This window comes from Pleurodeles waltl, chromosome 8 (genome assembly GCF_031143425.1).
Source record: "Pleurodeles waltl isolate 20211129_DDA chromosome 8, aPleWal1.hap1.20221129, whole genome shotgun sequence".
In the NCBI taxonomy this organism is placed as follows: Eukaryota; Metazoa; Chordata; class Amphibia; order Caudata; family Salamandridae; genus Pleurodeles; species Pleurodeles waltl.
Window position 1 is genome coordinate 600,684,104 of NC_090447.1, and position 27,916 is coordinate 600,712,019.

A 27,916-nucleotide genomic window follows, 5' to 3' on the forward strand; every position below is an offset into this window, starting at 1 on the left:
GGGTGCTTGTATACATTCTGATTACGTTTCATAGGTACCTTTTAAATATGTTCATGTGTGCATTGGGTTCCTGCCTGTGTGTCGTGTCACCTGCTGCTCTGGGTGCCTGTTTGTCTACGTCTGTTATCTGTGTGTGAATGTATATTGTGCATGTGTGCAAAATCCAAACCTATTGACTTTCTCAATGATTGTTCTATTATATTGCAGATGAAGGGTAGGTAGATGATAGGTTGCCAGGTTCCTCAGTTGCCTGACTAGGAGGTTGTTTTTCTTTAACAGTAGGAATCTACCATGTTTTGTGAATGGCATACCTCCTGCGAGAGAGTCATTTGCAATATCGAGAAATATTGTGAGTAGTTCTTCAGTGAGGCATTTCAGGGTAATCGAAGGGGGGATATCTTGGTAAGCGATTGCCCTGAGATCTGCGATGGCTGCATGTGAGTTTCTTAAAGGTGAGCCATTTTATTATTTTGTCTGGGGATGTGCTTTATACTGTCTTGTTTGTCTCGTTGACTTTGACTACGAAGAATGTTTTATTGGTGTTGCATTTGTCTTCTTAGTAAGCTACAGGTGTGTCTGGCATGTGATAACGTGGACAGATGTCTTAACCTGAGGGCTCCATTTTCAGATTTGCAAGCTTGCTGGGTGGTGAAAAAATGCATAACAGACCTTTCAACCTCTTTAAAATAAAAAGGTTGCTTCTCACAATACTGGCAATTTTAAACATGCTTGCTCAAACTAATTAGTGAGTAATATCTATTGCAAAATAGTCACTGTTGTGCATTTTCTTGGTCAACAGGTGTGACAGCACGGAAAAGCTGAAGGCGGTATTGCCAAGATTAGAGCAAGAACTTAAAGATGCACTAAAGTTCAAAGACTTCTATCAGTTCACATTTAATTTTGCTAAAAATCCTGGACAGAAAGGTTTAGGTGAGTAAAAGGCGCAAAGCTAAACCGATTTGTGGTACTGTCTGAAATCTCAAGTGAATATAGAAGCATGCTGCTGCACTGGAAGCAAATAAATGAGACTAACCAAATGGTAACATGTCTACTTAGCTTTGTAAATTTGGAAACTTTTAGCCGTAAGTACCAGATGGACTGAGAGTAGGGCCAAAGTATAGACTTATCTTTATTCAGTATTCGTGAAGAGCTAAAACTTTAGGGCACACAAAGCCTCAGAATACAGCATGAAACAGCCAAAGATCAGGTTAAAATAAAGACTGTTTTTATCGCTCTCCTGAAAGTCATACATTCTCTTTTGTAACACTCTTATTGCAGTAACTTAACAGGGGTCTTGGATCTTGGTACAGAGATGGATAATTCAAGTAACAGTGGTCAATGAGCTAGTAATGTGCTTTAGCTATTTTCATGTGTTTTAGATTGCCTTAGTGGAGGTGTGGTGCTCCACCACTTTTTACCGTGCAACTGCTTCTGGTGGGACCCACCTCTGTTTCATTTGACATCTTTGGGGCTACGTTTCCCATATTTCTAAAACAGTAGCACCATTGTTTTAAAGGTTTTTTGATATAGCTATATTTAAGATTATATTTTCAGGAGAAATTACATCTCTTACAACGATCATTTTTGTGATTTGAGAGCCAAGTTGCGCCGCTTTGTCCTGTTTTTTAAGTAAAAGAAAATCAATATAGCTCTATTTTGTGGCTGCAGTTCCTGCAAAAAAATATCTTCAAGGATATTTGATTAATTCATTCCAGGATGCACTAACTCTAACGACCATATTTAAATTGGCTGTGGGCATGTTTAAATAATTAAGTGCTTCCTCAACTTAGCTTTAACTTGTGTCACTGTTTGACACTTGATTGTGTTCTTCTTAAGTGACTTCTATAGGCTCCACACACTCAGCTCTATCTGTAGGAAAGTGCTCTTTATGTATGGTCACCCTCCCTCTTTTTGCCCCCAATGCTGATGTGTATCACTCTGTTAGGGCATGGGAAGCCTGCTCACCAGGCCCCAGTGCCTGTACTTTCTCTGTCACGACTCACGTGCTGCTTGCGCCTGGAATCTGCAGATCTAGTGGCGTGGATCTTGAGCGTTCGGCTTTGGCCCAAAAAGGGGCGACTCTTTCTGGTAGCCACGGTGCTGTAGGCAATGAAAACACCAAGAACAGACCGTGACCTTCAGAAAATAGCGCCAGAGGGAAAAAACCCCTTCCAAAAGGGGAAAAAACCTCCAACAGGAAGATTCCTGAAAACAAGAACAGAAGAACAGGAATCAAAACAAACTGAAGTCGAATAACACAGAATTGGCGAATTCCAGAACCAAAAAGCTAGGAAATCAGGAGCGAAGACACCATCTGAACAGAGAGTGTTGCAGCGCAAAGAAAGGAAGAAAACCCCACCCTTATATACCAAAAAACAGGAAGTGCCCCAAAGGAAGAAAAAGGACGCCATCTTAGGTAGGGAAAGGTAGATAGAACAGAATGGAGTAGAAACCATAGAGAATAGGGAAGGAGGAATGCTGGGAAGAGAAAGGTGACCTGGGAAGGGAAAAAAAAAAAAAGGAAAGTACAACAACAGATCCAAGAAAAAGGAAAGAAGAAAGAAGAAAGAAGAGCAAGGACAGGTAAGAGGGGTCAGGAGACCCCATCAAATGCAGAGAGGCAGAGTAGAGCGAGGCCCCATGTAAGATCTGGGGCCTCGTAGGGTGTAGGAAAGGCTCGGGGCGCGCCGCGTCTTAAGGACGCGAAGCGCGGCCCGAGCCGAACGCCCAGCTTGTGCCGAACGCTCGGCTCGCGCCGCGCGGTGCAGCGCGACATTCTCCCTAAATTGATTTGTCGACATGATGATTGCCTGATTTGTCAGGATTCTACCCCCTTATAAGCCCCTAGTAAATGGAACCCAGGGCATTGGTGGTAAAGAGCTTCAGCAAGAGTTTGCTAATTGCTTGACTTTGACTTTGCCCTCACCAAGAGTGGCACAGTCCCATGCACTGTCTTACGTATATGTCAGACACCTCTAAGATAGGCCTTTGCAACCCAGGAAGCAGAGTGCATTATATTTAAGGTGCAGACATATAACCGCAAGTTTATAAGCCTGTATAGCGTCCTTTCCATTAAGGTACCCTGTGAGTGCAGGCCAGTCCATAGGATAACATGGGACATAAGCCCGGGATGACCCAGGCTGCTAGCTCCATTATAGTACAAGCTAGGTATGTTGAGTTTGGTGTCAAACAACTTGCTTTCTCTCTCCCAACAACACAAATCTGGCGTTGAGGGACAGCTTGCATGTAAGCAGGTGGCACACTAGAGGTTGCTCACCTGTGTGCCACCATTCTTTGTGCTCTGGCCAGTCAGCCTGTACTTTTTTCCCATGCTGCAGCCAACACAGGTTTCTGACCTGCTGCCAGGCAGCCTGAGCACTCCCAGGAGTCAGAGACAAAGGCTGAGGCAGAAAGGAGGTCTAGCCTCCCTTCCCCAAACTGGGCTAGTGAATAGAGCCATCAGGGCATTGAGCTTCATAGGCTTCACCACTCCCAATAGCCATCTGTGCTGTCCCCCAGTGGAGAAAACAACCCTCCCCAGGCATATTTGCTTGTGGAGCTGCAGACAATTAGGTATGCAGGTCTGTGCACACCCCCAATAAGCTGGGTGAGCAGCCCTGTCTGTGCACTAAATTTTGATTTCTGCCATTTTAGGATTGACAGAATTGAGGGTTCTGGGTAGCTAAAGGTAACCTGTCCCACCAGATTTGGTCACCTCACGGGTGGATTACCTATAGAAGCGAGCTGCCTATTGGCCAGTAGTCACCACACACATAATTCCCCTAAATCCAGGATTTAAGGGACAACCCAGACACCAGAACGTCGGTTCTGACTGACCAACTTCGAAGAAGGACAAGGAGAAGCTGTGCATCTCCAGCAACCGGATTTTGCCCACTGCACCAAGGCTAAAGAGGGATACTCTGTCTGAGGCAACAGACTGGGAACTGCGTGATCAACTCTCGTCCTTGGCTGAAACTTGTCACTCCCGATTAGAGGAACCCTTGTGAAAGCCAGCAGCACCATCGGGCCCCCATGAATTGGTGGCACCAGTCCCCTGCAAACTGCAGGAGAAAAAAGAATTGTAGGATCGAAAGTTTCACCGGCTATTGGGCCTGCCGTAGGATCGTCAAAAGCCAGATGATCCAGTGTCTTCTTGGGAGTTGTAGTCTGGCCTGCCAACAAGTTTCAGGCTGCTGCACCCCTCTCTCGGACCCTGGAAAGTTCCCAAAGGATTTATGCCCTTTTACCGCTGCCAGGGCTCGTTGGTTGCCAGTCCAGTAACAAACCCCTCACACTCGACAGTGCAGGGCACAGTGTGTAGCCTTCATCTAACATCTGCAACCCAGCCCCAGCTGAGATTTTGCATTCCATTGTCATAATTGTCGTGTAAGCATTAAAACCAGCACCAGCGCGAATCCCCTTCAGCACGACGGACAACTAGGACAAATCTGCACCTAGACCCCACGGACCAGGTACAAGTGGCCTAGTCCCAGGACCCGCAAAACCTTAACCCTGCAAGGGTTCCCCACAGCACAACCTACAAGTGGCCCTTTGCCACCAGCGGCTCCCTGCCATTTATTTCAACGCAAGTCCCATTCAGCACCAAGGACAGAAACGACAACTCTGCACCCGGATGCCACAGGCCAGTTAAAACTGCACTGACTGTCGTGATCCGGTCCAAGGGACCGCACAATCGTAACCCCAAAAGGGTTCCACGCAACTCTTTAAGTACGTTTTTGCAACCAGTGATATTTTTTCCATGGACTTCAATGCAACGTTAAATGCCAGTTCTGCTGTGATTCAATATTTCTTCTAAAATCTAGAACACAGGGTATACCTTTTTAGTTCTGTTCGTTTTGGGGTCTAAATGAAGATAAAAAAGAATCTCTCTTTTTGTAATTTATTGTCAGATTTCTTTTGAGTTGTGTCAGTTACTTATGGTCTATGTTTATGCTGTGAAATGCTTAACACATGTTCCTCTTAGTAAAACCTGACTGCTCTTTCCCATACTACCAGGACTGAGCTAAGGATTTACTAGTGTGAATCCAAGGACCATCTCTGGGGTATTGTGAGAGCATCACATAGTGAGGTAACAACCACCACACCATATAATACTCCACTTTGCAACAGTATCTCACTCTCCTTAGCTTCACCGTGCAGTGTTACAAAGCAAATTAAAGTCCATATTCCAGTATCAAAATGTTCTACTGAGGATAAAAACAAAATGGCAGCGGAAGCAGCAGAGGACCAACTTGCCTCCTTGTTATGTTATGTTGTGTGTATTTGTTGAACAAGCCATCATCCGGAAAGTATCCTAACGCTGAGCATGTGTGAGCCTACCCACACCTCAGGCATAGGGGCTATACAATGAGCCAGGTCTTCAGCTTCTTGGGGAACTGAAGTAGAGAGTAGGAAGCTCTGATGTAAAATGATATGTCGTTCTATGTTTTAGGAGCGATGTAGGAGAAGGCCCGATCTCCAGATCTTGTTGGGTATGTGTGGGATGTCAGAGTAGGAGTCCAGCGGAGTCTGCAAGGTTTGTTGAAGGAGATGCAGCTATTTGGGTAGGCAGGACTAGTGGTATGTGGTCCTTTAAAAGTGGAGGTGAGGGTGAGGCTGTGCACGCCTGTGTAGGCAGTGGAGCTTCTTGAGGTGCAGAGTGATTGTATATGCTGCATGGGAGGTTGAGGGTGATTCTCACTGCTGAATTCTGGATGATTTGTAGTCTTGTAGGGAGTTGTTTGTTGATTCCATGATTAAGGGAGTTCCCATAGTCCAGTCCGCATGACGAGGGCATGTGTGACGGTTTTGCAGGTGTTGCTTGCGAACCATTGAAAGCTTTTCCTCAACATCATCTTGGTGTGGAAGCAGGACACTATGGTGACATTGACTTTAGTGTTCATGCCCATTTTGCTGATGATGATCCTGAGGTTCTTGGCATGGGTGCTTGGTATGGGTCGCAGTTCATCCAGCCACCGGGTGGAGTCCCAATGGCAAGGTATTGAGATTGCAAGTTAGTCTTCATCTAGTTGGGGATTCAGTTCATACAGGCAGTGAACTTGCTCTGGGTGTTGGGAGTGTTTTCCATGAGGGAGCGTATGAGCTGAGTGTTGCCTACCTAGAAGATGTTAATGCCTTGTGCGCAGAGGATACTGGCGAGAGAGATCATGTAAGCATTGAAGAAGGGTCGAGCTGAGAGACAAGCCTCCTTATACAGATAGGATTGTGCCTGAGAGGTGCTACTACTTTAGCTTCCTTTGATGGGAAATGTATAGTAAACAATGTGTGAGCATCCTCAAAATGCATGGTTTTAGCCACAGGGTGATGGACATCCCATTGAGCCAATGCTTGAAGGGACTCACCCTGTCAAGCCAGTGGCTGAAGCAGGTTTACCCAAAGCCCCTTCCTCTATATGTGTTTTTATACTGTTGTGTGACTTATCTTGTGAAATCTGTCTGAAGCCTAAATGCACCCTGAATCATACTCTCTTCTTGTATGATATCTGAAAAATGAAATAAGTAGCTACAGTCTTTGCAGCACAAGACAATATAACTGTGGGACTCATTACTGAGATCCTGTATCCAGTTAAAAAATAGTCTGTTGGAAAAACGTTCCCTTAATGTTTACAAATATGTAGTTTTAAACTTAATTCATCTCTAGAGGCAGAGCTCAACAATAAGCAATCCCTTAAAAGCTGGACAGTGGCTCCCTGTTAAATTCTAGATCTAATTGAAAGAAGTATGCTTTATGCTTACAGGGATAAAGGTCCCAACTATCGCTAGTATTTGACATGTCACCATGTTACAGTCCGGAATCTGCATGTTATTCTTTCAGAACTTTCCAGAATTCTTTTCCCTATCAGCCCTCTGCAGTGGTTTAATTGACACATGGTGCATTTTAAAAACTCCTAAATAAATAAATAACATTTTTGGATGCCAAATCTACAGCTTTTATGTTTTTTTTTTACCTGAGTGAGCTGTTTTTACAACAGGGGAATTTCACCCTTAATTTTATGATCTCTCTGGCACTTAGTCCATCATCCTAGGTTTGCACAGCAAAGATCGGAAGTTGGGATTATATTAATATCGGTCTTCAGATGTTCCAAATCACCTTTTCAAATATATATCAGACATGTACTTTTGATAAGGATTTTAACTCTCTTTTGTATTTGCAGCATGTGGTACTTTTGATTTTCTTTCTTAATCTACATTCAAATTTGTTTGATTGACACTCAAGTTGTTTTTCACTTAGGTCTTTCACCTGGTCTTTTTCATCAGTTTCTTCCACCGTTGACCAGTGCTTAATTTGTGCTTGTTGTTTCCGGTGCTGAGCACCGGCACTTATTTTTTAAGGCCGGCGCTTATTCTTCTGCCCCAAGCATTTGCTGCGAGCTAAAGACACATATGGGAAAGAAGGAGGAAGATTAAAACGAAAAAGAGTCTCAATGGGAGAAAGTAGAAAGCTGCTAGAGTGAACTTAAGGGGCAGGGAGCGGCTTTAAAGGGATTGAAGAGGTCTGAGATGCCTTCAGGATTACGCTGCCTCAGTATTCCGAGTTCCCACATTTAATTGCAGCAGCCGCATGTTTAAGAAAAGGGCTTTGAGCACCGGCATGTTTTTAGTTACAAATTAAGCACTGCCGTTGACAGTAGTTTCCTTTGTTTAGAAGAGCATATTGTATTTCTTGTTCATCTGAAATTTTGCTCTTCAGGTCTTTTACTTCTGAGATCTCTCTCCCAAATTCAGATCTCAAAAGGTGCACTGATGTTTTTTCTGGAGAGATTCACCAATTATTTCAAAAAAATTATTTAAGGATTCGAGAGCTCTCTTGAGGTTTGGCTTGCTACTCTGCATTCGTCAAGCCACAGTGATTATTTGCCTGTTGCTGGCTTCAGAGTGCAACCCCAACAGCTCTGTACAAAATCTTTTTTTTCACACTGTGAATGTAAAGAACCTATCCCACCCGATTGTTTACGTGTATAGCTTGCTGCTGGGAGGAGGAGCAGGGCTTCTTCAGTCATTGGCGTAATAGTCGTGTGATAAGCGCTCTCAGTATCGCTCCCCTTTCACTTGCATAATATAGAGAGAACATTCTGCACATGCCACTTGCATTGCAGCGTTGCATCTAAATCAGCCTTGCAGGACTCTGTATGCTTTTCGGACCCTATCAGAAGCCAGAAAGTAGTCTGGGGTGTTGTGTATAGTAGGGAGGCTTTGTGGGTTTTAAATCTGGCCTTGAGGTACGCACATATGGCTTGTTGTGGGCATTGCTTTCAGAATTACATTCTGACCAGCCCATGCTTCCTAGATGCTGATCTTTGACACACTGTGGGCAATTTAAGGAATTTCTCTCTAGCCCAGACACTATAGGTGCCCACCCTTGACAGCATGTGGATTTTCATGGCAACATTGAGGCTCTTCCTTGCATAACTAGCCCATTGATGACGTAATCACAGCATTTTTTAGAACCTTCTGTTCACATTCAGCATAATGCTGGCATATCCTTGACATAATGTGGGCATTCACAATGACACAATATCATTGGCATAGTAGTAATTCCATCCTTGACATATTGTGGGTGTTCTTGGTGGCATTGTTGGGGATCCTTTGAATAACGCTGATGTGGTGTCTAGGTATGTGTGTTCTATAATCCCTTTTGGGTTCTAGAAAGGAATGTGTGGGAGAGAATGAATGTGAGAAGGAGGCAGTTGGTGAGAGTTGGTGGTTGGGGTCTTCTCCACTTACTCGTTCTTGGAATAAACGTTTAATGGATGAAACTCATGTACCTGAGTTATCTTACTACATATCACACATGGCGACGAACGAGTGACGGACCCAGGAATGGATCGATTATTGTAAAGGCCTGTTTCAGGAGAAAAGACCCTAACACCAGAAAGCTGTGCATTGGAGCTGTCGCGCTTCCCTTTTGGTGCCTTCATGGAAGTGAGTGACAATATATATATATATTTTTTTATAACAAGGATAAAGAAGAGAGAAAACGTAGCGATCGTCCGAGCCTTACTGTTTTTGTTTGAATGCCGGCTCGCGTGTTCTCCCGAGCCGCGTTCTGTCAGCCTGGTTGCTCCTCGATGCTCGAGGGAGGCCAGCGTTCAAGAAACAGTTGCCTTGGTTACCGGAGCTGTGGGGAAGCTCGAGGAAGGGGGAACAGCCGATCCTCGTCCGACGGTGCACGTTGCTGTGTGTGCGGCGTGTCTACCTTTTAAACTCAAGATCGGATCATAAAAATAAATGATGGACTTTGTAAATGCACAGTCAAACTGCAAGTACACTGTGTGTGTGCTTGTTTGGATATATTTGGCGGCCACATTGGAAATCTCTGGTGGGTTATAACTGCACAACTTTCAAAGGTTGTGAAAATAGAGGATGCACTTATTTGATGGACAGTGGAGCAGCAATTACACCTTGTGTGTGCTTGTTTGGTCATATTTGGGGGCCATATTGGAGGTGTGAAACTCCTCTTGGTTTGGAAAGAGGAGTTTACAAAAATGCACGTTACCTTTGTATTTTTTGTGTTTTTTCTTTTCTTTTCTCTTTTGGCAAACTTTGTTGGTTTCTTTCATTCAACATGCAGACTATACCAGCACCAGCATTTTTTTTTATCTTCTCCGGGAGATCCGCCCACCCCTGGATGAAGTAGAAGAATGTTTTCTCTCATTATGCCAGGGTTTGTGGTACATCATAAAGTGCAGAGAGGAAAACCTCTCTCTTAATGCATTGTTTGGGATCAGAAGGACAAGAAGTATTTGAACATCTTCCGGATCTTCAAGATCAAGAAGCTACAGACTTGAATGAATATGAAATTTGCATAAAGAAGTTGGACACACACTGTCTTCCAAAAGTCAGTACGGTGCGTGAAAGGTTTCACTTTGGACGGCGTACACAACTTTCAGGAGAGTCGGTTGAACAGTATATTACAGAGTTGCGCAAATTGGCCTCCACATGTAATTTTGGGGCATCCTTAGAAGTAAGGTGAAGAGATCAGTTGATGCTGGGAGGTGCTACTGAGAAAGCCTGGGAGGGCATGTGGCACAAGGATAATCTGTCATTACAAAAGGTATTAGTTGCTGCAAAGAACTTTGAACATTCTAAAGCTTGTACTGAGGTTTTAAAGGAGACATCTATAGCTATTAATGGTCTTGAAAGTAAAAAAGGAGATTTTGTACAAGTTGTACAAAAATCTAAGATCGGTAACAAAGGGGTCGATGCTAGTAAATCCAACTTGAGGTATTTGCAAGGAAAGTGTTTTAGAAGTGGCAATGAAGGTCACTTTGGAAATAATAAAGGATGTACTGTATCGAAAGCTATGTGTAAATCCTGTGGAAGAAAAGGGCATTTCACAAAGTGTTGCAGATCAGTGAAAGATTTAAAGAAGGTGCAAGAAATAGTTTTTTGTGAAAATGAGGACGATTCGGAAGAGAAGAATTTTATTTTTCAAGTAAAAGGTTTTTCTTCTAATGGACCCTTGGAACTAGTCAAAGTAAATGGATGTGTGGTCAATATGCTTTTTGACTCTGGAGCCAAGATAACTCTTATTCCGAAAGTATTTTATGAGCAGAAGTTGGCTGGGTGTGTTCAACTGTTTAAACCGGACATCAAACCAAGAGGTTATGGGGGTGTTCCAATATGACTTTTGGGATATTTTTGGGGCACCATTGAGTTCAAGGACATGATTGTACCTGGGGAAAATATATGTTTCCATGAAGGGTGACTCCTTGATATGCTGGTTACACCAACGTGATCTCAATGTATATTTAGATCCAAATGCTGATCCTCCAGTCTGCAGTAGAAGTGATTCTGTTAGAAATGTGTGGGATGATCCTTTCACCATGCAAAGAGAAGAGAAGTCAGTTATTGGTTTAGAAAAGTATGTGAAATGGACAAAAGAGTTTCCAGAAGTGTTTACTGGAAAGATTGGCTGTCTTAAGAAGTATTCTCACCTCATAAGATTGAAATCTAATGCAGTTCCAAAAGTAGCTAAAGTAAGGGTGGGTAGTTATCAGTACGGAATAAAATGAAGATGGAATTGGACAGATTAGTTCGTGAGGGAATTATACAGGAGGTGGAGGCTACGAAGTGGTTGTCTCCGGTAGTTATGGTGCGTAAAGCTAATGGAGGGGTGAGATTGTGTGTGGACTTGAGAGAGCTCAACAAAATGGTGATTGTGGATCATTATCCACTTCCTAATATTTGTGAGTTATTATGTTCCTTTAACAATGCTAAACATTTCTCGTCCTTAGATCTAGCATCAGCGTATCATCCAATAATGCTACATCCAGACTGTCAAGACTTAACTGGTTTTGTCACACCTTTTGGTACATTTAAGTATGTGAGAGTGCCATTTGGTTTGATCTCTGCTGCTGCGCTCTTTCAAAGGGCTCTGCAACACATTCTTGAAGGTTTAGAAGGTGTTAGAGTGTATCAGGACGATGTATTAATTGTGGGATCTGATAGTAAAGAACATGATGATCATCTGTGTGCTGTGTTGTCAAGGTTGAGAGATGTGGGTTTGACATTGAAGGCAGAAAAATGTACATTTGATATAGAAGAGTTTGAGTATTTGGGCCATGTTTTAAATGAAAAAGGAATTCAACCTAAAGCTGAACTGGTCAATACAATTAGTAGGCTGAAGACTCCTCAGAGTAAGGAGGAAGTGTTGACATTTTTGGGCATGGCAGAATTTTATAGTAAGTTCATACCTAATATGACTCAGAAAACATCAGCTATGAGGGAACTATTACGGAAAGGGAAAGAATTTCTGTGGTCAGAAAGATGTGAGGAAGAGTTTTGCTTGGTGAAACGATGTTTGAATGCTGCGTCCAATCTTGGTAGTTTTGATACAAGGGATGAGACCTGGATTTTAACAGATGCGAGCTCCAAAGGATTGGGAGCAGTGCTTATGCAGAAAAAGAATGGTATTGAGTGGATGGTATTGTTTGTGTCTCGTGCATTGAGGGGTGCAGGGTGTAATTACTCTGTGGTGGAGAAAGAAGCACTTGTAGTGTATTGGTCAGTACGTAAATTTGAGAAAGTTTTTGTGGGGAAGGAAATTTCTATTTAAAACTGACCACAAACCGCTTAAAGAGGTTTTCTGCAAAAAAGGAATTGACTTGGTCTCACACAGGATATGAAAATGGGTTGTGGCACTGCAAGAATTTGATTTTGAGGTGGTTTATATTCCAGGTGTTGATAATGTATTAGCGGATTGTCTTTCGAGGATGGTGGATGTTGTTGGTTATATTGGTGAGGGTGTTGAGGATTCAGAAGAGGAGGTCCAAGTTTGTGAGATTTCTGAAGGGATTGTGTCTGAAGAAAGATGGAGAGATGAATTGAAGAAGGATGAAGTTTTAATGAAAGTCATCTCTATGGTATATAATGGATGGTGTGAGAAGAGTAGGTGTGGGGAAGAGATGAAAGGTTTTTGGCAAGTCAGAAGTGAATTATCAGTAATGGATGGGTTACTCATGAGGGGTATGAAACTGATTCCACCTGAAAGTGTAAGAGAAATGCTGATAAGACATGCCCATGTTAGTCATATGGGTATAGTCAAGACAAAGGAAAGAGTGAGAGAATTGTATTGGTTGTCTGCTATGGATGCAGAAATTGAAAGGATGGTTAGGAATTGTATTGAATGTTCTGTGTGATAAAGGTTTGAAGTGCAGGACGCAACCTAAGGTTTTGAGGGAGCAAGCAAGTGGTCCGTGGTCAGACATAGCAATTGATATTTTAGGACCTATGAGAGTCAGTTCTTTTGATCGGTATGTATTAGTTTGTCTTGATATGTATTCACGGTGGCCAGAGGTAAACATTGTGGGTTCTGTGGAGTCCAGGGTGGCCATTGAATTTTTGGAAGGTTTGTTTGAAAGGGAAGGATTTCCCACTTCTGTTCGTTCAGATAATGGTGTACAATTCACTTCAAAAGAGGTGGAGAAGTTTATGCAGGAAAGAGGCGTGAGACATAAAAAGGGCTGCGCATTACCATCCGGAGAGCAATGATGTTGTGGGGAGATTCTTTAAAGTCTTGAAAGAAAGTTTGCAGTTGGCTCTATCTTCGGATGGTGATTGGGAGGTTGCTGCTAAGGAAAAAGTGAGGGAGTATCGTTTTACTCTGCATTCCTCTACTGGGATTTCTCCTTTTCAGTTATTCAGAGAAAGGAAGCCTAACACTCAAATTCTGCCATTGTGGGCGTCGGAGAAAAGATTAATGGTGGACAACCAGTTGATGAAAGTGGTGATTGGAAAGAAAGAGAGAGGGAAAAAATGGTGCGTAGAAAGATGGTGTATGATGAGAGGAAGGCTGTGAAAGAGTGGTGAGTGTTGGAGATTGGGTGAAGATAAAATCACCAAGAAAAATTGGCATTTCTAAACTCAGTCAACCTTTTAAGGTGATTAAAGTGTTTAGAAATGCGGTGAAGCTGGTTGATCACAAAGTGTGGAACCTTAACAGAGTTGCAAAATTTGTTCTGGTGGGTGAAAGCAGTTCGAGTGAGAAGGTATCTAATTATGACTCTGTACAAGGAAGTAGGCCTTAACGAGTAAGGAAAAGTCCTGCTTTTATGAAGGATTATGTCTCGTAAAGTTATGATGGCGTGATGTTTATACCTCAGACTATCATTGGCTTAATTGTGGTGAAAGTCACTACCAAAAAATGGTAGTTGATGAATATAAGTTATAATGAAGAAAGACAGACTATAGCCATGTGTAACTTTAGTACATTGTAATTGTATTTAAATAGCCCTTACTACCCCTGATGAGGCGTCAAAGCGCTTTTCGGTAAGTAGCACACTACTCCGTAACCCAAAAGAATTAGTGGTGAATTAGTATAGGGGAATATGAGTAAATATGGGCTGTGGACATGCGAGTCTGCTAGATGGATTGAATAGGATAATGGAGGTATAGAAGAGGGAAGAGTCTAGAAAGTGTTATCTAGGAGATCATAGTAGAAAGATGAGGTTTGAGATGAGTAAAAATGAGAGATGGAGGAGGGAAGGGTCTGTAGAAAGGAGTTAGAAAGATCATAGTAAAATGAGGTTTAGGATGAGTCAAAGGAGGGATACATGAAGGAAAAATTTAGTAAGGGTTGTTAGAGAGATCATAGTAGTAAACTCAGGTTTGGGTGAGCTAGGAGGTATAGAGGAAGGAAGAGTCTAGAAAGGGTTATTGTGGAGGACATAGTGGTAGAATGAGGTTTGGGATGGGTTGGAGTGGATGTAGAATATATATTGAGAGAGGTATAGGGTGAGACAGAGTAGTGCATTGGAGAGAGTGAGTTTTTTTTCCATGTACAATAGGAGTAAAGTAATAAGTATATAGATACATGACTACATGGAAAGGGTGTATGTGTAGGTGTGTGTGTATGTGTGTGTATATATATATATATATATATATATATATATATATATATATATATATATTGAGATGTTCTACAATAGGAGTAAAGTAATGTATAGATACATGACTACATGGAAAGAGTATGTGTGTGTGTGTGTGTGTGTGTGTGTGTGTGTGTGTGTATATATATATATATATATATATATATATATATATATGTTCGATGGCATGTGTAGCTGCAGATACACATGCTGTGCACAGTCCGCCATCTGGTGTTGGGCTCGGAGTGTTACAAGTTGTTTTTCTTCGAAGAAGTCTTTTGGAGTCACGAGACCGAGGGACTCCTCCCATTTCGACTCCATTGCGCGTGGGCGTCGACTCCATCTTAGATTGTTTTTTTTTCCACCATCGGGTTCGGACGTGTTCCTTTTCGCTCCGTGTTTCGGGTCAGAAAGTTAGTTAGAATCTCGGAAAAAAACGTCGGTATTGTTTGCGTTCGGTATCGGGTTAGTTAGAACAAATCGACACCGAATTCTGAAGAGCTCCGTTGGCCCTTCGGGGTTTTTTCGATCCCCCGTCGGGGCCTGGTCGGCCCGGCCACACGTGACTTCAAGGCTGATGGAACGGACCCCATTCCGCTTCTGCCCAAAATGCCATAACAAGTATCCGTATACGGATCAGGATCTGGTCTGTAACTTGTGCTTGTCTCCCGAGCACAAGGAAGATACTTGTGAAGCCTGTCGAGCGTTTCGGTCGAGAAAGACATTAAGAGACCGAAGAGCCAGAAGACTGCAAATGGCGTCGACGCCGACAGGACAAGAGTGTTTCGAGGAGGAAGAAGAAGCTTTCTCCATCCACGAGTCTGACTCGGAAGAGCTCGAGGCCGAAGAAACGACAAAAAACGTGAGTAAGACGTCGAAACATAAGACTCATCAGAAGTCAACAAAAGCCCAGAGGATGCCACCGCCAACAGGCCATGGCTTAACCCGAAAAATAGGTGACCGATCATAGCCACCGAAAAAGGGCACGCTTGAGGCGAAGTCATCCGACTCAGGTCAAGATACCGCCACACAGCAACTTCGGACCCGAGACAGCGGCTCCGAAAAAATTCGGCACCGAGACAGCGGCACCGAAAAAGTTCGGCACTGAGACACCACGCCGAAAATAAAAAAGGTTTCTTCAGAGCCTAAAAAGACATCCGAAAAAGTTTTGGTTCCGAAACATCCAGCCTCGGAGCCGAAAAAAGGTTCCTACACAGAGGAACAAGGATTAACCTCCCAAACGCAAAAGCATAGATTCGGAGAGGAACTTGAAGCTGTAGAGCCAGACTACACACAAAGAAGGCTCCACATTCATGAGGACACAGGGAAGATAACCACTCTTCCCCCAATTAAAATAAAAAGAAAACTTGCCTTTCAATAAAAGGACAAGCAGCCACAGGCAAAAGTGGCAAGAAAAACAACTCCACCACCGTCTCCACCACCATCAATACACGCATCACGGTAACAACTCCACCACTGATGCACTCCCCAGCTCATACTACAATGAGTCAGGATGATCCCGATGCATGGGACCTTTACGACGCCCCAGTATCAGACAATAGCCCAGACTCGTACCCTGCAAGAGCGTCGCCACCTGAGGACAGTACATCTTACACACAGGTGGTCGCAAGGGCAGCTGCTTTTCACAACGTCACCTTGCATTCCGAACCAATTGAGGATTTTTTTTTATTTAACACCCTATCATCCACCCATAGCCAGTACCAAAGCCTACCTAAGCTCCCAGGAATGCTAAAACATTCAAAACAAATCTTTCAAGATCCTGTTAAAGGCAGAGCCATAACTCCAAGGGTGGAGAAAAAATACAAGCCACCGCCAACAGATCCCGTTTATATTACAACGCAATTGACACCGGACTCAGTAGTTGTCGGGGCAGCTCGTAAGAGAGCGAACTCTCATACCTCAGGGGACACACCACCTCCAGACAAGGAGAGTCGCAAATTTGATGCAGCGGGCAAAAGGGTGGAAGCACAAGCAGCAAACCAATGGCGCATTGCTAATTCACAAGCACTTTTGGCAAGATATGATGGAGCTCATTGGGATGAGATGCAGCATTTCATAGAACACTTACCCAAAGAGTTCCAGAAAAGAGTGCAACAGGTGGTGGAAGAAGGACAAAGTATCTCAAATAATCAGATACGGTCTTCAATGGATGCAGCAGATACGGCTGCAAGGACAGTAAACACTGCAATAACAATAAGAAGGCACGCATGGCTGCGTACTTCGGGGTTCAAGCCGGAAATTCAACAAGCCGTGCTAAATATGCCCTTTAATGAACATCAGTTGTTTGGGCCGGAAGTCGACACTGCTATTGAGAAACTCAAGAAAGACACTGATACAGCCAAAGCCATGGGCGCACTCTACTCCCCGCAGAACAGAGGCACTTTTCGCAAAACACCTTTTAGGGGAGGGTTTCGAGGTCAACCAACAGAAACCACAACATCACAAGCAAGGCCCACTTACCAGAGCCAATATCAGCGGGGAGGTTTTCGGGGGCAATATAGAGGGGGCCAATTCCAGAAGAATAGGGGAAGTTCCAAAGCCCCAAAACTCCTCAAAATAAACAGTGACTTACAAGTCACACAACCCCGTCACATAACACCTGTGGGGGGGAGACTAAGCCAATTTTACAAACATTGGGCGGAAATAACAACAGACACTTGGGTCTTAGCAATTATCCAGGATGGTTATTGCATAGAATTTCTCAAATTCCCTCCAAACATCCCACCGAAAACACACAGTATGTCAAAACAACATATAGACCTTCTAGGACTAGAAGTTCAAGCATTGCTACAAAAAGAAGCAATAGAATTAGTACCAAAACTACAGATAAACACAGGAGTTTACTCACTGTACTTTCTAATACCCAAAAAGGACGGCAGTCTGAGACCAATACTAGATCTCAGAACACTAAATACCTACATCAAATCAGACCACTTTCACATGGTTACATTACAAGACGTAATCCCACTGCTCAAACAACAAGACTACATGACAACACTAGACCTAAAGGATGCGTATTTCCATATACCAATACATCCTTCACACAGAAAATACCTAAGGTTCGTATTCCAAGGAATACATTACCAATTCAAAGTGTTGCCATTCGGAATAACAACTGCACCAAGAGTTTTTACAAAATGCCTGGCGGTAGTAGCTGCACATATCAGAAGGCAGCAAATACATGTGTTCCCGTACTTAGACGACTGGTTAATCAAAACCAACACGCTAAGACAGTGTTCACAGCACACAAAATATGTCATACAAATCCTCCACAAACTAGGTTTCTCGATCAACTACACAAAGTCACACCTTATGTCGTGTCAAACACAGCAATACTTAGGAGCGACAATCAACACAACAAAAGGGATTGCCACTCCAAAGTCCACAAAGGGTTCAAACATTTCACAATGTAATACAGGCCATGTATCCAAAACAAAGGATACAAGTCAAAATGGTAATGAAACTGCTAGGCATGATGTCTTCATGCATAGCCATTGTCCCAAACGCAAGGTTGCACATGCGGCCCTTACAACAGTGCCTAGCATCACAATGGTCACAAGCACAGGGTCAGCTTCTAGATCTGGTGTTGATAGACCGCCAAACATACATCTTGCTTCTATGGTGGAACAGTATAAATTTAAACCAAGGGCGGCCTTTCCAAGACCCAGTGCCACAATACGTCATAACGACAGATGCTTCCATGACAGGGTGGGGAGCACACCTCAATCAACACAGCATCCAAGGACAATGGGACATACATCAAAGACAGTTTCACATAAATCACTTAGAACTGTTAGCAGTATTTCTAGCGCTGAAAGCATTTCAGCCCATAATAACCCAAAAATACATTCTAGTCAAAACAGACAACATGACAACAATGTATTACTTAAACAAACAGGGAGGGACGCACTCAACACAGTTGTGTCTCCTTACACAAAAAATATAGCATTGGGCGATTCACAACCACATTCGCCTAATAGCACAATTTATTCCAGGGATTCAGAACCAGTTAGCAGACAATCTCTCTCGGGATCACCAATAAATCCACGAATGGGAGATTCACCCCCAAATAATAAAAACTTACTTTCAAATTTGGGGAACACCTCAAATAGATCTATTTGCAACAAAGGAAACCTCAAAATGCCAAAACTTCGCATCCAGGTACCCACAGGATCAATCCCAAGGCAATGCTCTATGGATGAGCTGGTCAGGGATATTTGCGTACGCTTTTCCCCCTCTCCCGCTCCTTCCATATCTAGTAAACAGGTTGAGTCAAAACAAACTCAAACTCATACTAATAGCACCAACATGGGCGAGGCAACCTTGGTACACAACACTACTAGACCTTTCAGTGGTACCTCATGTCAAACTACCCAACAGACCAGATCTGTTAACACAACACAAACAACAGATCAGACATCCAAATCCAGCATCTCTAAATCTAGCAATTTGGCTCCTGAAATCCTAGAATTCGGACACTTAGACCTCACACAAGAATGTATGGAGGTCATAAGACAAGCTAGGAAACCTACCACTAGACACTGCTATGCAAATAAGTGGAAAAGATTTGTTTATTACTGCCAAAGAAATAAAATCCAGCCATTACACGCATCTCCAAAAGATATAGTAGGATATTTACTACATTTACAAAAATCAAATCTAGCTTTCTCTGCCATAAAGATACATCTTACGGCAATATCAGCTTACCTGCAAATTACTCATTCAACTTCATTATTTAGAATACCAGTCATAAAAGCGTTTATGGAAGGCCTAAAGAGAATTATACCACCAAGAACACCACCTGTTCCTCATGGAACCTCAACATTGTCTTAACACGACTCATGGGTCCACCATTTGAATCCATGCATTCTTGTGAAATGCAATACTTAACGTGGAAAGTTGCGTTTTTAATTGCCATCACATCTCTAAGGAGAGTGAGTGAAATTCAAGCTTTTACCTTACAAGAACCATTTATTCAAATACACAAAAAATAAAAATAGTCCTACGAACAAATCCAAATTTTTTCCAAAGGTAATCTCACCGTTCCACTTGAATCAAATGGTAGAATTACCAGTGTTCTTCCCACAGCCAGATTCTATAGCTGAAAGAGCACTACATACATTAGACATCAAAAGAGCGCTAATGTATTACATTGACAGAACAAAACTAATTCGAAAAACTAAACAACTATTTATTGATTTTCAAAAACCTCATACAGGAAATCCAATTTCCAAACAAGGCATTGCTAGATGGATAGTTATGTGCATTCAAACCTGCTATATTAAAGCAAAGAGAGAGCTGCCTATTACACCAAAGGCACACTCAACCAGAAAGAAAGGTGCTACCATGGCCTTTCTAGGAAATATTCCAATGAACGAAATATGTAAGGCAGCAACATGGTCTACGCCTCATACATTTACCAAGCACTACTGTGTGGATGTGTTAACTGCACAACAGGCCACAGTAGGTCAAGCTGTACTAAGAACATTATTTCAAACAACTTCAACTCCTACAGGCTGAACCACCGCTTTTGGGGACATAACTGCTTACTAGTCTATGCACAGCATGTGTATCTGCAGCTACACATGCCATCGAACGGAAAATGTCACTTACCCAGTGTACATCTGTTCGTGGCTTTAGTCGCTGCAGATTCACATGCGCCCACCTGCCTCCCCGGCAGCCTGTAGCCGTTTAGAAGTAGATCTTGAACATTTGTACATTTGTAAATATATTACTTTAAGCTTCATTATGTACATACGTAGTCACTCCATTGCATGGGCACTATTGCCAGTATACACAACTCCTACCTCACCCTCTGCGGGGAAAACAATCTAAGATGGAGTCAACGCCCATGCGCAATGGAGTCGAAATGGGAGGAGTCCCTCGGTCTCGTGACTTGAAAAGACTTATTCGAAGAAAAACAACTTGTAACACTCCGAGCCCAACACCAGATGGCGGACTGTGCACAGCATGTGAATCTGCAGCGACTAATGCCACAAACAGATGTACACTGGGTAAGTGACATTTTCCATATATAATATATATATATATATGTTTGTAAGATAATGTATTGAGTTTTAAAGTGGTATAAATTGAGATGCTGTAGTTGAAGCCAATTTACTTGTGTTTTTTATAACTCGCTCTTTTCCTCAATATTTCAATAATGAAGCACTTGTAGATAAAATAGTTATGATACTGTTTCCATTTTGTAATAGATAAATAAAACAGATAAGCATCTAATCGGACAACCTCTTTAAAAAAAAACTATGCAGTAGTGAGGGGCTGACTTCTTACACTTAGCTTGGCAGTGCCAGGGTGCACCAAAGGGACAAGTAGATTTGTTTTACAGGACAAGTAGATTTATGAAGCAGCTTGGCCCATGGATAAGTAGATATTTTATTAAATTCCACACCCCTGTAATTACTTCGTGTTGGGTTTAAAAGCATTGGTAAGATGATTGAGCCTTGAAGGACCCCTGCTTTTGTGAAATACAGTTTGGATGAAATTCCTTCAGTTTGGAAGGAAGATGTGATCCAGATGAGAGCAGTACAGTCTATGCCGACTTTGTATAGAGTTTTTGTATTAGGGTGTCATGGTCAACTGGCAGCTAAGAGGCCCTAGAGAAGTAGTGCAGCAACCCCGTTCTGGTGTACTGCGTTTTTAAGGTCATCACAGATGGCAGTGAGAGCAGCTTTTGCGCCTTTTCCTGGATGGAATCCAGTTTGGTAGTCTGAAAGTACAGAGTTTTCTTCAATGAATTGTGATATCTGGGCAAATGCTGCTCTTTCTATCAGTTTCCCCAGGAAAGGTCCATTTGTAATTGGTCTGCAGTTGTTGGAGTCATGTGGGTCCAGGTTTGTTTTCTTTTATAATGGGTGTCATGTATGCCTTTTTTAGGTCTTCAGAACAAAAAGTCCCATAGTTAAAGAATTATTGATGATTCTTCTTACTGGTATGGCAGCATAGGTAGATAAAACAATGTTATTAAAAGATTGTGGTGGACAAGGGTCAGAAGAGCAGCTAGAAGGCCTGCTTGCTTTGGCCAGATCCATAAATTCACTTTGTGACATTTGTTTGAAGGAAAGCAGAGGCTGGGTTAGCCTACTCTTGGAGGGGAGTTTTGGAAATGGGTTGGTGCTGGTGGTTTTCCTTTGTAAGGAGTCCAATGTGTCTGCTTTGGTTGTGTAATGACTTGCCTGTTGTCCGTGAATTCTTGAGTAATGGGATGAGTTCCTTCTGTGCATCTAGGTTTACCAAATTCAGTAAGAATTTCATAAAATTATTTATTTACATGGTTAGCATTTTGAATTGTGTCAGAATAGTATCTTTATTTTTTTTATCTTTTTTTTTTTTTTAAGCTTTTTTGATTGTTGATTTGTATATTCTGTTAAGTTTGCAGAAGTGTAATTTTTCTTGATTGTTGTTGGTTTTGAGGCAGGTTTGTTGCAGCCTTCTAATTTGTTTTCGTTTTTTTTTGTTCTGTATTTCTAAAAGGTGCTTGTTTTCTTTTGTCATGTTCTGTTGTTTTTAGTGGTCTTAGAATATCTAAAGCTTCCTGTAGCCATGTTTTATTAACATAATATATTGCATCTAGATCTGTGTTAGCTGTTTGTATTTCTAAGTATTCCAAATTGAGTTTGTTCCATGGTTGACAGGTGGATGCATGTAAGGTGGTCTTGGGTGTATTGATTTGTGGTGTTTCATGTTGGAAAGCTGCCAATTGGTGATCTGACCATGTGACCTGAGTAATCATTTGAAAGATAACTAATTCTGGATTTGCAAAAATGAAGTCTAGGATATGTTGAGCAATGTATGCGGGAGTATTCATTTTTTTTAAACATCTTTTTTATTATTTTCAGCACAGATACTTGACAGTAAATTCAGCTGGTGAAATAAATTGATACAGCTGATCTGTAGTAACATGATAAATTAACAACAGCCTAGGTCTAATTTCGTATGGTAGGATTTACATTCTTTAGTACACAACTGTAGCAAGAGTTATTAATGGTATTGTGGTCAGCAGCTTTTTGATGGAATCTGTTCCCTTCTTTCCTAATCATCGTGTGGTGGTGTAGTACAATGTAATAACGCGTGTGGTAGTGTGCGCTCCGGATGTTTGTTCGTTTGTTTATACGTGGATCGCGCGAGCCCTGACTTGTCCCCCGTCATGTCCGTTACTATGGGAGCGTGATCCTGCTGTTGTTTTAGGGCTCATCGGTATTCCCATCTCGGCCTTGCCATTTAGGCCTTACTTTGCGCTGGGCCAGTATCAGTCTACTTGTGTGTTCTCTTTGAGTGTATTTTGTGTAGTTGTTTTTCTATAAGTGCGAGGGCGGTGACCGGAGGACCCTCCGCCCCCAGGCTTTTAAATTATTATCAGGATTAATTGTGGGCGCTTGTCGTTTTTAACCTCTAGTCTAGTAACAAATGTTTCCCAGGCGTCACTTCCTGTGTGTGTCTGGCCTCTGTCTCGCAGCCTACATAGTACTTGATGCTCCATACACACCCAACCAGTGGCAAGGTACGCCACATCTTTAGTTCTGGTGCTTTTAGGGGCTTTCCAATTCATCGCAATCAATCTTTTGTACATTATGAGTGCTAGGTCTGCAAACCTATGGATATATCTGTGCTTTTTTTCCTTTATTCTAACACCCAGTAAGCAGGATCTAGCGGAAATAAATGGTCTGTTATTTCTGTGATATCGGCTACTACATCCAGTGTGGGAGTATTCATGATCTGATGTAGGTTCATTGTGACTAGGCCAGTGATGATAGTTTTTGGAATAGGCATATTGGGTTTGCCAAACCAAATGTTTAGGTCACCAAGAATGCATAGGTTGGAGTGTAGTGTTATAAGGTTGGTAACTGCGTCTAGAAATGTGTCTCGCTTAGGTGGTGGTTGTAAAGGAGGAGGGAAGTTATAAGAGGAGGTTGTTGTAGGGTTGCATCTGGTTATGGGGGCTTAACAACCCTGTAAAAGTCAGTTTTGGAGAGATTTATTGTTTGCTTGAATATAACAGCTATTCCACCGCCTTTATTTTTTGGTATATTTTTTGCATGTCATGAAAATTACGACATCCACCCACCCCAATTTGACCCAAAATCTGGATGTCACACAAACACAAAGTAAGATCTGAACTATGCATCCCTTATGGTTCAGCTTCTACCCTACTTCTCCCAAGGTTGTTGCGAGGGACCACCCGATCAACTATTGCTCTTTTCCTCAACCCGTCTTAAACTTGCACATCATTCGTCCTCCCCCTGCTACTCACAGTTGTGTCCCATCTTCCCCATATCTTATTGAATGTCCTCAGGCACCCTCTCACCTTATAAATTTATTTTTTCCATCGTTCTACTGTATTCTATATTTAGTTCCCAATTCTAATATGTAAGGGGGTATTACAGATCCCCACCTCTGTGCATTGTCTCTTTTGGCCCCCATACAACCTAGGTTAACTACACTTTTCTGGTACTAGAAGTGATCTGATGAGCCCCATATTCCCATTAGAGCCAGTCTGGGCTGCAATTCCAGGGGGAGCCCTGTTGCCTCCCCCAAGGAGTTCCCAGCTGTTTCCCAGCAAGGTCGTATGCGGGGGCAGCTCCAGATCGTGTGGAGGAAGGTTCCCTGTGGCCCGCACCCCCTCAGACAGTCCAGGTGCATGTGTAGTAGGCTTGATGTATGATCTTGAGTTGGATTAGTCAAAAGTTCAATTCTTTTGCTACCATTGCAGGGAACTCCCATGCTTGCTACCAGTCATCCTCTTCCAAATCCCCCAGGTCCTGCTCCCAGGTGCTCTGCAGTTTCAGTAGGGGGGCCTGTGTGTTTCTCATCACTGTCCTGTATGTCAGTGATATCAATTTCTTGTCCACCCGCCCATCCAAAAGTCTACATTCCAATGGAGAGTCCGTCTCCATCTGCTCATCTAGGGACAAAGATTCATGAAGGGTGTGCCGCAAAGGACTATAGTGCAACCATTGCATCTTAGGCATACAGTATTCCTGTTGCAAAAACGGCAAACAAAGCCACCCCATTTGCATTCCACACGTCAGCCAGCATGGAAAGGCCAATGTCATCCCAACACTGAAACCCTCACAGAGCCACTGTGGGTCTTAATTTAGCTCCCTCTCACAACGTTTGTTTTTGTGTCCGCCTTCGGCTCCATCTCATTTCTCGTGTTAGGCTCCTCCAGGTATCCACAGTCCACCTCCTCTTTTGCTTATATGATTTTGGGTGATAGTTTTATAGCCTGGAGGAATGGCATCATGCAACACTGTAGCATGCCATCTCCCAACCATGATTCAGTTATAAAGAGTAAGTTAAATTGTGTCAGTGAGTAGGTCCTTGATGTGGGGCATATTTTTAGAGAGTGATCAAGCATTTATTAGTAGGCAGTTAAGAAATTGTGTATTGGTGGTGGTGGCTCTTCTGCTAGAGCGGTTTTCATGCCCACCTTTATGCTGCAAAATGTATTCCCGTGGCAATGGCTGGGATGGGACTACATCCCCCAGCCTTTCCTTGGTTGAGAAGGTGCCTGACAGCACCCGACGTGCTCTAAAGGGCTGCATTAGTCCCACAGTGCGGTACGCACCTGGGCATGTGCCCTGGCCAAGACCAGGCCCATCTGCTCCTGTCATGGCCCAGAAGAGGCCGGGTTGGGCCTCCCAATTTTCATCTCCACCTGAAGGTGTTTCACCTTTTATGCTTCTTTTGGGGAATTGTAATGGTGAGATGTAAGCAAACTTCTGCAGTGTCTGCCAGTGGCTTCACTCTTGATGTTTTTTTGCAGCGGGCAGTAGGTTTGTTATAGAAAGGAATTGAACTTGCTGAACGACACCTCTCACTGTACCACTGCATTGGCTCAGATCTTAGTTGATGGGACTATGGAGGATCAGACTACCATTCAGTAACCTGATTTTACCCCTTCCCAATCTTAACCTGGAAGCCTTGTGAACTGTGCTGACTTTCCTGCCCAAATTATGGGTAATGAGGAGCAATCAAAGCCCAAAGGTTTAAAGAGAAATAGTGGAGGGTGGTTTAAAATCTAAAAGACATCACCTGGTCACCCAAAACCACCCGCAGAGCCCTACCCAAGAGTCAGCCTATTCAAGTAGTTTATATGAAGAAGGAATTGAAACATCTTTACCGGGTAAGCTTCACTCCAGCATCTCTACCATTCTAAAGAAAGTGCTAAAGGAAGCACTAAAACCACTAGTGAGCTGACTAGACAAAATTGAAGAGCAACTTTTAAAGGTGAATTATATAATCAAGGGGTGGGCCACTGATAGGGCTTCCAGTATTTGGCTAGGCTATTTCGAATCACCCGCAAGCAAGAGAAACCTGTCTTTCAGATGCCTTATCTGGTCCAACAAATGGGGGAAACAAATCATTACCAGGGGAGAGAAGATTGTGTAATGAGGGACCCAAATTGTAGAGCATAAATAATCAAAACTACACAGGTGGTTGTTATGGACAACAGGTAAATCTTTGTGGAAATGTAAGGAATACAAATAGTTGGGGGAGCTCCCATCGATCATTTGGATCTTAAAGTACTGTACCTGCCCCTGCAAGCAGCCCCTTTTGTAGTATTTTCAAAAGGTGCCCCCCTTTAAGGAAATACCTGAAAGAAGACCATTAACAACTTGGAAATAAAATGCACTGGTTAGACAAGAGTTCAGGCTGCCATGATAGACCACACAAACAAATAATCCATCAGTGTAGAGTTTCATGGGTTGGTATCACCCTTAACCCCCCCACCCCCATCCCCATTAAGAAAAGTGACTGTTGTTAACTTTAAAAGTGAGGTGGTTGCAAAATACTGTAATAGGGCTAAAATAACTTGGCAGCCCACAAAGAGGAATAGAAGCTCTTCCTCTGAGCTATTTGTTTAGGCCGCCCAGAAGCCCAGGATATGTTTTTCAACCCCACCTCCTGCTTTCTATTCAGTGCCCACTTCAAACAGATTCTAGATGATCTCTGACCTGCATCAAACAAACTGACTCCTCACTGAAGTATTTTCTTAAGATTCTAGAGCATAAGGAAACTGGCCTTAGTGCGTCTCCATCCAAAGTGTGCTGTAATATTTCTTGGAACATCATGGGATTTGCTCAAAGCTTGAAAATCTGGTTTGGATTGAATTTGTAAATTCCAGAGACATTGTACACCAACAGGAAACATGGCTGACTGAAGACTTTCATCTAAATGGATACTAGGCTTTCATAGAACCAGCTTGTCTTTCTCCTGTGGGAAGAGCTAAGGGTGGTCTGGCAACTTTTATAACTGTTCAATTCCCTTCAAGCCAGGTGCCTAAGATATGGCTTTTCCCTTTCTTTTTGGTTACCCTAATGTCTTGTGTGAAGGGATATCATATCATGTTGGTCAGTTTCTACTATAGAAATTTTAAATACCTAACACCTAAAGACATTGATCATTTTGACCATTTTGTGGTTTTGTTCATTTTGAAATCCAGGCATAAGACTGTGTTATGTTGGGTAGGTGACTTTAATATTAGACTGTGAGTATAGTGTGGAACAGGTTTGCGGTTTTATGGATGCATATGGGGAAAACCTTACACATTTTTAGCGTAGATCATATGGGGAAGATTTGAAGTCTCATTTTTAGAGCACAATTTAGTCTCAGCAAATGATTTTGGTTGATAGGAAGACAAGCAATCACCCGATTTTTATATATTTTTTTTATTGGCAGCAATAGGGTGAGCTCAGTTAACTTCATTTTAACGTCTTCTGACCTTGCGTGCTCCATTTTGGATTTTAAGTTCATCGCTAGAAGCATGAGCGATCATAAGCACACCTTTTTTTTTTTTTTTTTCTTTTCTTTAACTTTGAACCATCAATTAAAGGATCTTAATTTAGTTAAATATAACAGAAGCATGCACCCAAATAGGACGGGCCTTAGAATTAAACGGGAAAAAGTAAGTCCAGAGCACTTTACCAGAAAGACTGTTTTGCAGCTCTCTGCCTTACTGTTTATCAGATAATATATCATCATGGTATACGAGAAGGCTTTGATAGTTTATGTAAAGCTATCTTAAAAAATGTAACCACAGATATACCCTCAAATGAAAAACCCCTACATAGATTGTTTAATTCTGAATGCTCTTTAGCCGACAGGAACCTGAAGGCACTCCTAAAAAAACACATCCTTGCCCTGTAGCAAGATCAAATTAACAAGAAACCAGTGTAAACTTAGAATAAAGGAAAGGTAACAAGATCCAGGTGCTAGCATGGAGCAAACTTCAAAAAGCAGCATCATTAAGAGATAATAAGCTCTTTTGGGATATAATTAATCAACCTTTTATTTTTTAAATAATGGCAGGCCAAAAGATTGCGGTAGTGATCCTTTTAGATTTATGAGTGACCCACCTTTCAGCTATTTTTCAATCTGAAGCCACCTCTCCTCTTAGTATTTCCCCTATTTATGAACTAGGCTTGATTGGCACAAGCTCCCAGGATTCTCTCTTAACTTTTGAAGTACATGAAGTTCTTAATG

General features: G+C 42.4%; 1 protein-coding gene across 5 annotated transcripts in view; it reads left to right on the plus strand.

Annotated features, from left to right (window-relative positions):
* The window catches only part of DCUN1D2 (defective in cullin neddylation 1 domain containing 2), a 201,502-nt gene that overhangs the window by 128,926 nt on the left and 44,660 nt on the right, over positions 1–27,916 (plus strand). For all 5 annotated transcript variants that reach the window (XM_069204665.1, XM_069204664.1, XM_069204666.1 and 2 more), the window contains exon 4: positions 800–930. In XM_069204665.1, the coding sequence (XP_069060766.1) occupies positions 800–930 (131 nt within the window). The remainder of the gene's footprint in view (positions 1–799; positions 931–27,916) is intronic.